Raw genomic sequence first — 12,590 nt, 5'->3', positions numbered from 1 at the left:
TGAGTGGTTTCCTAATAAGATGCCATTTTTATGCATGATGGGACACCTTGCCACAAAGCCAAAAGTGTTTCCAAGTATTTGGAAGAAAAGCAACTGAAAGTGTTGCTATGGCCAGGGCATAGCCCTGATATGAACCCAACTGAAAATTTATGGCCTATTGTAAAACATAGGGTAAAGAAATTTACAATAACCACCTAACAAGATCTCATGAAGGAACTGGAGGAAATCTGGTACCATGACAATGATATTAAAATGACTTGTGAAAAGATAATAAAAACTATGCCAAACAGGACAAAAATGTATATTAAGAAGAAAGGCATGCATACAAAGTGTTGAGTGCACAAATATTCTGTTTGTGGATGTAAATGTGTAATAAATGTAAAGTTTTGTAAACAATGCCTTTAGTCTAATAATTTGAACACGTCTGTAGCCCTAAAGTGACATAATTTGTTATAAACATATAGACACTGTCTATAACCTTTCTCTATGGTCCAGAGTGTCTTCAGACATAAAAAAGGAAAATTGTGGAAAATGGGTGCAAAATACGTGAAACTGAGGAAATCACGAAAAATATGGAAAAATGCGTAAAAGTGGGTGCACTTATATATCTGCCAGGGTGTCGTCTCTGCTGGTGTCACGTAATATTGTTATTAAACAAATAGACACATCCTTTCCCTTATGCTGTCCAGCTCCCTTGAATATAAGCGTCCAAGTTAAAAAAAAAAGACGAAGTTGTGGAGGTGGTATATTCATTGGTCTATATAGGATTGAAGTTCTCAGGGAGGATGGGAGGGGCTGGTGATTCCACTTTGTGACCTTGATCAATTCCCGGTAGTTCCCCTGGGAGATGGAGTAGGGAGCACCAAGGAGCCCAACTAGGTAACCTGACTCCAGATGTGTAACATAACACCAAATGTGACAAGATCGTTGTTTCGCCATTAACCGGCACTGTTGTCATACTACTACTACGCTAGCGTACTGAAAAGATTGCCTCAGAAAATTCTGAAGAAGAAATCAAAATTGTGGCTATGTACCGTCTCAACCATCTTTGATAATTCGCGACTTTTATGTAAAAAAAAATCATGTGATTGTTATCTCACAGCCAATTTACTTCATAGACTTTAATTTACGTGTGTTTTTCTTTTTCCCAAGGTTACGGTCACGTCTGAAAAGATGCCGTCTCCACATTATTGATGACGTTAAAAATAATTCGTCGTGAGCACTAAGGGACGGACATTCCAAAAGACGTTTTCAGCGCTGTGAAGCGACGTGGAAATACTGTGTGAATGAAGGAGGAAAGTACTTATGAAGGGAACAAGGACCAAATACCTGCAAGGTGAATAATCCTATTACCAAAAAGTTCCGTTTTATTCTATACACATCTCGCACAGTGAACAACATCTGCCCCCTACTGTCCATGACAAACCAAGCACAATGTGATATCACAGACCATCTTCTGCACAGATCTTCAATGAATTTATGCCTCAGGCACACCACCTCAGTGTATTTATGGCACAATGTAACAATAACACTGCTGCATGATGTTAAGATGCTTGCAGGCTTTCTGTTTACACTGTATTCGGTATATTGTATAATGTCCAATGACTAATTAGTGCCCAACAGATTTTTGATTTTATTTAACTCTCATTCCTCAGTTTATTGACGTAGAAGTTTTTTTTATGCCTCATTATCATGTCATGCAAATCAGTTTTTTACTGTATTTGCTCTGCATTTTTATGAAAGTTTTTGCAAAAATCACCAAATCTTTTCTTTCACAAATATTTGCCCTTTTTTCTCTTCTTCTTTTTGACAATCTGGAGCTGCTTAACAACAAACTCGCTTTTTCTGACATTTATTTTCTAGAAATGTGCTGTAGGCAACTGATGGTCGCTTGGAATTCATGACTATATGCTTGGATGTCAATCAAGCCAAATCAAAAATCTTAAAATTTATATTCTTTTCTTAATATAGTTCGTGCTGAAGTGTAAATTTAATGAGATATTACAATAATTTCAGGTACAGAATTGCTTCAAGAGCATTGTATGTAAGTAAATTGTGCACTCACAAAATGTTCACAAATAATTATTTTTTACAGTTATTTCACTTTACTGGAGTTCTTGGCTATTTTCTAAAGCTATCAAAATTGACTATTTTCGGCAGTCTATATGAATTTCAATATGGGGTAGTGTTATAGTAGTGGTAATTAGATTTCATGAAACACCTGTCAAAATTTACATTACAGTATTAGTCTAACAGATATACTTATTAAACTTTTAGATTAGAGGGAAACAAAGGAAGGGAAAGGTGAAGGTCGAACACAACAAGAACGTCGCTCTAGGAAGCATCGGAGTAACAATTGTAAATTGTCGTAGCTGTGTTGGTAAAGTACCAGAGCTCCAAGCGCTAATAGAAAGCACAGACGCTCAAATCCTTATAAACACTGAAAGCTGGCTAAAGCTGGTGATAAGTTCAGCCCACATTTTTGCGAATGACCCAACGGCGTTCAGGAAAGATACATACTGTTGGCAGTGGCGTGTTTCTTGCTGTTAGAAGTAGTTTATCTTGTAGCGAAATTGAAGTAGACAGTTCCTGTGAGTTAGTATGGCTAGAGGTCATTCTTGAGAACCGAAATAAAATAATAACTGTACCCTTTTATCGACCTCCCAGCTCAGATGATACAATTGCTGAAAGGTTCAAAGAAAACTTGAGTCTAATTTCGAACACATACCTGACTCATGCAATTACAGTTGGTGGTGACTTCAATTTACCCTCCATATGTTGGGAAAAATACATGTTTAAATGCGGAGGTCCGCATAAAACATCATCCTAAATTGTGCAAAACTCATTCTCTGAAAATTATTTCGAGCAGTTAGTTCATGAGCCCACTCGAATAGTAAACGGATGTGAAAACCCACTTGACTTCTTAGCAACAAATAATCTTGAGATAATAACGAGCTTCAAAACGGATACAGAGATTAGTGAGCACAGGGTTGTCGTAGCGAGACTGAGTACCGTAACTGACAAATCCACCAAACATAAATGAAAAATATATATGTTCAAAAATGCAGATAGAAATTCGCTTGATGCCTTCCTGAAAGACCATCTCTACTCTTTTCGAATTAACAATGTAAGTGTAGACCAGATGTGTCTTTAATTCAAAGAAATAGTGTCGACAGCAATTGAGAGATTAATACCAAATAAATTAACAAACAACGGAGTTGGTGCCCAATGGTACACAAAACAGGTCATAATACTGTTGCAGGAAAAACGAAAAAAGAATGCCAAATTTAAACGAATGCAAAACCCCAAAGATCGGCGAACTTTAATTTAGCGTGGACTTCAATGTGAAATGTGTATAATAGTTTCCACAACGAAACCTTGTCTCGAAATCTGGCAGAAAATCCAAAGAGACTCTGGTGTTATGCTGCTGCTGCTGAACTCATCACAGTCATACGAGCAGTCAGAGTCATATTATTTGCTAAAGTAGAGAGCAGTGAAACGATTAAAGTAATTTTGTTATCGTTTACAAATGATGTGCTATTTCTTGTTAGTTAGGTCAAATAGCCTATGGTTAGATATAAATATTATACGAAAGCCATTTCGGCACAGGATTATCAGTCTTATTATTTAACCCTTTTGCCAACACGATGAATAAATGAACGCAAGAGGCCAAAGAAGTGTGCAGTCTAATCATCAGAGCTTAAGTAAGTCCACTTCTTGCAGCATAGATTTACGAAGGGATTGAATTCAGTTAGCTCACGACCTTTCATTGCGCACATAGTTTCGCCAGTAATCATTGCACTGAGTAGACCAGCTGCCGAAATATGTATTAAACACAAAAGTGTGAAGACTATCTTTGATGTTAATTTGTTTGATATGAAAATGGGTGTATGTGGCTAGTAAGTTGACAGGGGGTGATTTGTTGGGTTTTAGATTTGTTTACGTTCAGGAAAGACGTCAAAATTTGTGATTTAAAATGATTTGTAGGTAGCTACTGTTTAATACAAAAGGTCAACAATAGCAGCTAGCACATGCCATTCGTTCAATGGCGTGGTTTAAAGATTTAGCTGGAAAAGCTGAAGACCTATTGAATCAAATAGACCAAAATGCTGCGGTTGCTTTCCAAAATGAAAAGAAAGAGAAGATGAACTCGCCATCTCCAACGTGGGAGTCATTTCAGTCTGGGTACAAACAACTTCAATTAGTCCATGTCAACGTTACCATCGTGAAATATGTCAATTTTTAATTGAATTTTTTTCAGCAGTTTGAGTTGTGAACTGGCAGAAACAAAGGATTCATATCAGGAAACCGATGGACTTGCAATCGTTGTTGACTCCGGTTCCACGACTTCAGAACAGATTCTTACCACAGAACCGTATGAAAATGGATTTGAGGTATATCAGTGTGTAATAAATCTCAGTAGGCTAACTATTATCTCCATTCCAGTGTCCAAAGTAATCGATAAAAAAGTGTAGCTACGCGATAAGTGGGACGTAAAAAGCACAATTTGAACAGTTTGAATGACCAGAGTACTCTTGTTTTTAAGAACTGTGAAATTGTGGCTCCAGTGATATTACCATACAGCAAATGAATCCCCCACCCCTAGCCGAATCATGTGCTGCGATGGCAAGATACCATACTTGTAATTGAAATGTCATCACTTAAAGTCCCACTCTGGACCCCCAGATTTATGTTTTACAAGATTTCCGTAAACTGGTTAAGGTGAGTTCTGGGATGATTCCTTTGAAGGGGCAAGACTGGTTTCCTTCTGTATCCTTTCCCAATCTGATCTTTAGCTCTATCTCAAAAGACCTTTTTGTTGGTGGGAGTTTAAACACTGGCCTTCCACCCCCCCCCCCCCCCCCCTCCCCGGATAAAACTTTCATTTTCCCACAGCATAGCATGGAAACGATTTATTTGCCTGTAAACAATAAATTGACTGTAGATTAATGACAAGTCATTACTATTGATTACTGCCTGGACCGTAATCACTGCAGCTGGGCAACAGTGGTTGAAATATAGAAGTGTGTAGGATAGGTAACAGTTGATTCAGTAACCTTTTTTTATGTAGAATATCTCTTGCATTTATCAGTTTCTATTCATGGTGATTTTTATTATTGTACATTATTTCTATACAATCACCTATTGTGTACTATGTATGCTATATTTTTCATAGGTTACTAGAAAAAACATAACTGAAAGGGGTCAGTGTTATCCCATGACTTGGGGTTACATTGACCCTTATTTTTTTTTTTTTTTTTTTTTTTTTTTTTTTTTTTTTTTTTTTTTTTTGTATATAAACACATGCACAGTGGTCCAAGGATAAGCAGTAGTGCAGTGCAGTATGAGTATGACCCTGCAAAGGGATCTCAATGATCTCCATTGAAAACTGAATGTTTTGTAAAATGTTAAGATAGATATTGGTGAGAAACACGTTTCTATGAATATGATTATCAATGCTTTATTTGAAACACACTACAAAAACTTCTATTGACAAAATGTATTAAACTTATTAATTATTAAAATCCTCCCTGGAAATTTATACAGAATTCTGTGCTCATCAGCCTGTAGCTCCAGTGGAGGCAGCTTCCCAATTGGATCACAGAATGGGACAGTGAATACACTGATGAGCCAAAACATTATGACCACTTGCGTAATAGCGTATTTGTCCGCGTTTAGAATGAAATACGTATGTCTATGCACAGTGCGTGTAATTTGCATAATTAATGGGCTGCTAATTTGCGTGCGTGCTGATGGCCTTCGATAGTGATCCAGATGGGCTCCATAGGATTTACATCAGGTGAATTTGATTGCTGAGATGACGACTTGAGTTCATTATAATGCTCCTCAGGCCACTGTAGCATGGCTCTGGCTCCAAGAGACAGACAATTATACTGCTGAAAGATGACATCGCCATTGGGAAAGACATCAAGCATGTAGGGATGTGGGTGGTTCACAGCTGTCAGTGTCTCTTCGATTACTATCACAGGTCCCATGCAAGTACAGGAAAATGTCTCCCATAGCATAATACTGCTCCCACCAGCCTGTGTTCATGGCACACTGCACATTTTCAGCTGACGTCCACCTCGATGAGGGCATTTGTAGAGACAAGCAGTGACCTAGTATAGCAAAAATGTGATTCACCTGAAGAGCCAACACATTTCCATTGATCGATGGTTGAATGCCGATGGTCCTGTGGCCGCTGCATTCATAATTGACTACGTCGTTGAATGAACATGCGAACACGTAGACGTAGTTTGCTGTGGAGCAAACAATGTACTTGTGCATACACCAGCACCGTGCTCTTTTGGCAGGAGTGCCACAGATCACCATCTGTCCTACTTTACAAGCAGACAAGCCTTCAAACCCACATTCTGTGAAGAGTCTTGGACATCCAACCATTTAGAACCTAGCGGTAGTTTCACTGTCCTCCTAACTCTTTCTGTAGATGCTCATGAGAGCAGCACGTGAACATTCAACCAGCTTCACTGTTTTCGAGGTACTCGTTCAGTCTCTTCATACTAATAATCTGGTCTTTGTGAAAGTCGCTTATCTCAGTGAATTTCCCCATTTGCAGCCCGTATCTTCACTAGGGTGCTCCCCCATCTGTGTCTGCTCCACTTACATACTTTTGTTACTGCATCATGTGCCCGCAACACCACCAGGCAGTGTCCAATGTCACAGTGGCCATAATGTCTTGGCTTATCAGTGTATTTCTTTTGAACTAACTGTAGTTTTCATTGAGGCAGTAGAGTTACGCCCCATAACTTCAAATAACTTTTCCCTTGTTGTAACTTTTAGAATTACACAAATATAGTGAAAAGTTCGCTTCCTCCTTTTACCCTCAACTACATTCACCATAGCAAAGTCAGTTGGAGAAAGATCTTGTAACTCACACTTAATGAGCAGAAAATCTTTGGCAGCAGGATTGTCTGAAGGATCAAAATCATTTTCATTAGTTCCCAGAGTCTCTGGCTATTTCATTACACCAAGGTCATCTTCTGATGAAGAATCATCACACTTTTGGAAGAGATATTTCGTGGCCATTGAGAGTCATTCACTTGCTGCGAATGACGTAGAACAACCAGGCTGAGGATCATTTGTACTTGCAGACAATTTGACTCTTTTATGCAGTGCAGACACATTTTCATTTGATGATCCTTTGAAAAATTTTGGACCAATGTTCAGTGCATGGTCAGCTAAAACAGCTTTACCAGGGCTTGTATTAATTTTCTTTCTTTTTGTATTTGAAAGCGCTATTGGTTTTTTTCTTTTCACATAGAGACTGTAAATAAGAAATCAGAGGTTCAGCTAGAGCTTCATTTTTCTCTTCTGTATCCTATTCATGTTGGAGTTTAGACGGTACAGCTTCTTTTTTGAGTGGAAATATGCCATGTGCCTTGAACACATTTTGGAGATTCGTCTTAATCATACCTTCTAGGGTATTTATGATGTCATTAAGAAGGGTTGCATTGCATTTGTTACAGCTGAGAATTGTGGATTGCTATTTTTTAAAATTGGTTAGTATTTTCCTCCAGTGAGTCTTCAAAGAATGAAACAACCTGTAAGCAAAGGTTGTGTTAAATGAGTTGTGTTGGCTGGGATACACAGAAATTTTGTCATGTCATTTCCTTCACATAGCTGAAGAACTTCACTTGTGAAATGTGAACTTAGGTTGTCTCCTATCATTATCTTTGTTCAAGGCAGCCTCGTAGCATGAGGAAGCAGCTCTTTTTCAAACCAATCTGTAAATATTACATTGTCAAAGCAACCATGTTGAGTTCTGTTATAGTGTGTTCTGTCTCTGCAGCACCATTCGTTGCAACAGGGTGCCCCATTTGGTCCTCCCAGAGTCCAAGTATCATATAAATTTTCACTTTTATAAACAACATAAACTGGAAACAAAACACCAGAAGCAGACCATCACATCATAATAGTTATGGATTTATTTATTTATCCATCCATCCGTAGACGATGCAAATTGTATGGGTGTTGTCAGCATATTAATGCATAAAATACAGACACAGAGATACCAAAATGTACACAATTACAAACATAAACAATTACATACATTTTTTGCCTTACTGAGTTACCCATTTGGACGTTGTATTTAACTATTCTATTGAACATATTGTAAGATGCCTCTTAATTTCAGTAATTAATCATTAGCATAATTGTCAACAAAACTTACTCATCATTTCAGGTAATCCTTTATGGTATAAAAACACTTTTCTGACAAATAGTGTTTTTAGGGTATTCCTGAAAGCACGTATTTCACTATAGTCTTTGTTCCCTTGTGATAGTTTATTGTATAGTTTAATTCCATTGTATAGCACACTGTTTTGGGTTTTTGTTTTGTTTTTTCTATTTAGATGTAAGTGGCTGTTGGTTATGTGGTTCCATGTTTGTGTAGAGATCTTTCCATTGGGTACTGATCAATGTTTCTTTTAATGTGGATCACTGTTTGCAAAATGTACTCACATAGAACAATAAAGATTCCCATAGATTTAAAGAAGGAAATACAGAAGCGTCCGATCCCACCCATCTGCTTTGACCCATGACGTCACAAATATGGCGGAAACAAAAACAAACACACACACTTTCCACAAGAAGCCTAATGACACTAACGGGACAAGTGCGGGAAATGGGGTGTTTTGGGTGGGGGGCAAACTAAATATAAACAAATTTAGACGCTTTGCGTAGCTACAACATGTAAGTGAAGACAGCCATGAATACCCACCCACCTCCCCAGGGGTCGTAACCCCTGCAACCCATAGAAGATAAAGATGCTTCAGTAGCTGATTAGTGTTTGTTGTCTTTTAAAAAAAAAAAATCTCACGGGATAGAACGAACAGATCAGAAAGATAAATATAATAAACTAAAACAGAAATTCAAGGAAACAGATAATTAAAATAAGTAATAAGTGTTTTTAAATTTTAAAAAAATCCTCACGAGATAGAACGAACAGATCAGAAAAGTAAATAAAATAAGATAAAACAGAACTGGAGACAGCCACACTCAAACCAAACTTCGCACCGTCATGACGTTACATACGACAACACCCTTACGTCACGGGTCAAAGCCGACGCGTGAGATCGGACGCTTCTGTCGACCCTTTAAAGAACTCAGTGCAGTGATTTCTCTTGCTACTTTTTGTAATTCACACAGCCCTTTTTTGTAGCTTAAAGACTGTTTGTCTGTTCCGCTTATTTGTTCCCCAGAACATTATCCCATTACTCATCACAGAATGAACATACGCAAAATACGTTGTTCTGGTACATGAACTACTACACACGGCATTTATTGTTTTAAATGCAAAGCATGTTGAAGCTATTTGTTTTACCCTAGGACAGTAACATGTTCAGTCCATTTTAGTTATGTGTCAACAAGCACCCCTAGAAATCTTGTTTGTGATACACGTTCTGTGAGCTCATCTTCCACTTTTTAAAAGTTGAGTTTAGGTTTTCTGCTTATGTGGAAACTAACACTGTGGTTTTTTTTTTACAATTCATTTGTCTACCCATCTGCATAAATATATGAGTTTCTTCAGCTTTGTTCTTTTGTATAATTGGTGATGTTTCACTGATTAGAATGTTACTGTCATCAGCAAACAATACTGCTACACCATGTTTGACACTTGGGGGGAAATCGGGTCAACGGAAGCATCCGATTCCACCCGTCGTTTTTGACCCATGACATAAGGCTGTTGTGGTGTGTGACGTCACTGTGGCGCGACATTTAGTTTGTGCGTTTCGCGTGTTTGTAGGTATCATGTTGATGCGGTCGGTGGTGCTCTCTGGTGGTGTGTTTGAGGGTTTCGTGTTAGGTGATGTTGTGGGTTTAGTTTGCACTTACGGTGTGGTTGTAGGTGGCGTTTTGCTGGGGTCTGTGGTGTTCTCTGGTGGTGTTTGTGGGTTGCGTGTTGTGTGTAGTATTGGGTTCATTTGACTGGTAGCCGAGCGAGGTGGCGCAGTGGTTACACACTGGACTCGCATTCGGAAGGACGACGGTTCAATCCCGCGTCCGGCCATCCTGATTTAGGTTTTCCGTGATTTCCCTAAAATCACTCCAGGCAAATGCCGGGATGGTTCCTCTGAAAGGGCACGGCCGACTTCCTTCCCCATCCTTCCCTAATCTGATGAGACCGATGACCACGCTGTCTGGTCTCCTTCCCCAAACAAACCAACCAACCAACCAACCAACCATTTGACTGGTAGACGTTGACTGGTTTTGTCATGGTGCTGATTGTGTGTGTGTGGAATATTTTGCAGTGAGTTGATGGTGTAGTTTTTTTTATGCGTAAGTTACTGTAGTGTCATTTTCGGTTAGCCGTGTGTGAATTTTTTATATTAATGTTGTTATGTCTCTGTTAGGTATGGATATGACCCAGAAGATTAATAGTTTTAAGTTATGGAGGCTTATGGGTGACACTCCCTTGCTGCTTATAAATTTCCTGCAACTTTTCGGTCTTTTGGCTGAATTCATGTGGTGTTCTTTGTGTGGAGAACCTATGAGGCTTACCAAAGTTGCGGCATCTTGGACCAGGGACTGCAATATGCGGAGATGTCAGAGGGATAACGTATAGTGCTCTATACGTCAAGGTTCCTGGTTCGAGAAATCTAGATTGGGCATGCTTGAGATTGTGTTGATGAGTTATCATCTGTGCACATGAGGTGGGTGTGAGTGAGCGAACAGTGCTTGACTGGTATTCCTTTTGTCGTAAAGTTTGTTCTGAATATATTAAATACAGGGGTAAGTTGGGTGTGCCTGGGATAGTTGTAGAGGTAGCTGATTGTGTGCTTTTACCAGGCCTGAATCCAAACTGTTCTTTACACAAAAGACTGTACTTTGTTAGGTACCCCATGAGTCTAATTTTCATTATGGTCTCCATTGCTTTTGAAAGTGATGACAGTAAAGAGATGGGCCTATAATTTTCTATATATTTGGGGACGTCATTCTTATGTAGGGGCAGAACCTTTGCATGCTTTAGTGCCTCTGGGAAGCAACCTGTGGTGAATGATTCATTTATGATGTGCACTAAAGGGTCTTTGCACTGTCTATACAGCATTTCAGCAAGCACATAGACACTTGATTTGTACCTGCTGAGATTTTCTCTCTTAAGTTCTGAACAACATTGCTTATTTCCTATGAAGTGGTGAGTCGCAACATCATTGTGTAGAACATGTTCAGTGTTTGTACATTTATTGTGGTACCATTGTGCTGTAATTGTATGTTCACCTGTTTTGTCTTTTTTATTATTTCTTTGTGTTTGGTGACATTCCAGGCTGCTTTTATTTTGTTTCCTGCCTTTTCTGAAATTTTATCATTTTGAGACCTTTTTGCTGTTACTAAAATTTTTCTGCATATATTTTTGAAATTCAGGGTCATTTTGTTTTTTTTTTTATGCTGCTGAGATATTTGAATGCTACAGAGGATTTTTTTATCCTGCTGGTCACCCATTTACTTTTGTTTTCTGCTTTAGTGACTTGTAGTACTTTTGGAAATACATTTTCGAAACTGAATTTAAATTATGATAGAAACTTTGAAAACTTCCTATCTGTACTAGTCTCCGTGTACATTTTTTCCCATGTTCCATTGTTCACTTGCATGATAAATTCAACCCTTTTTTGCTTAGAGAAGACCTTTCTATACATGAATATTTTAGTTTTGTATTTAACAGCTATGTTTAATTTTGAGAGCTGACTGGAATGGTGTGAAAGGCACAGGTTACTTATAACAACATCATAATTTTCTTTCTCCAAGTCAGTCAGTATTAGGTCAGTGATTTATGCTGAATGCTTAGTTAACCTTGTGGCTGTGTTAATCAATGGAGATATTCTATAACTGTACATAATGTTCAGAAATGTGTTGCAGAATCCATCTGGGTTCAATGTGTTGATGTTGAAGTCCCCCACAAATGATAATTTTACCCCAAGGCTTAGTAACTCGGATTAACTTTATTATGAATGTATCTATGTCACCACTGAGAGGATACATAGTATTGTTATTCTTTGGCTGTAAATCACTTAATTGCAGGATGTCCTTCCATCTGAACTGGCAGAAACTGGAAGACTTCAAGGTGCCAATGTTTCAGGGCACTGCCACAAAAATTAATAATAATAATAATAATAATACTTGGATTAGGCATTTTCATTAGATATTTAAGCATATGTCATGTGTATGTCTCAGTTTTACTGCCATAGATTCAAGGTACAAAGTATTTCTGTAGTGGGTAAACTATGTGAGGGAGATGATGATCACACATTTGTTTCACAAGCTGTAGCCCCCACCTCATGTGTCATGCATTAATGCTAGTATTTTTTTTTTTTTTTTTTTTTTTTTTAAAGAAAAGGGAAGTTGTGTAATCAGTATTTCGGTCATATGAAATAGTGATAAGAGTAATGATCTTTTAAAAATAACATATTTTCATGACTGAAACACAACTGAATCTTTCCCATTTTTGCCTACACTAATATTCTGTTATGCAAACAAATTAGCTATCAGTAGTCTGCAGTTCCACTTCTAGCTGTTGCACTTTATTTCTTATGGACTGGATAGTTTGGTGGATAATTGAAAAACACAGAGCAGTT

The 12,590-nt window shown here is 38.1% G+C and overlaps 1 protein-coding gene across 2 annotated transcripts in view; it reads left to right on the top strand.

Annotated features, from left to right (window-relative positions):
* The first annotated feature begins 3,867 nt into the window (after window positions 1-3,867).
* Window positions 3,868-12,590, top strand: part of LOC124722919 (golgin-84-like) — a 103,370-nt gene continuing 94,647 nt past the window's right edge. The window contains exons 1-2 of one of the 2 annotated variants that reach the window (XM_047248073.1): window positions 3,868-4,185; window positions 4,265-4,394. In XM_047248073.1, the coding sequence (XP_047104029.1) occupies window positions 4,046-4,185; window positions 4,265-4,394 (270 nt within the window). In that variant the 5' untranslated portion in view covers window positions 3,868-4,045. Of the gene's footprint in view, window positions 4,186-4,261; window positions 4,395-12,590 lie in introns of both variants that reach the window. The other variant, XM_047248072.1, reaches the window with a different exon arrangement.

Source organism: Schistocerca piceifrons, chromosome X, assembly GCF_021461385.2.
Source record: "Schistocerca piceifrons isolate TAMUIC-IGC-003096 chromosome X, iqSchPice1.1, whole genome shotgun sequence".
NCBI classification, from domain to species: domain Eukaryota; kingdom Metazoa; phylum Arthropoda; class Insecta; order Orthoptera; family Acrididae; genus Schistocerca; species Schistocerca piceifrons.
The sequence above is the reverse complement of the archived record's forward strand: the minus strand, read 5'-3'. Positions and strand labels throughout refer to the sequence as shown.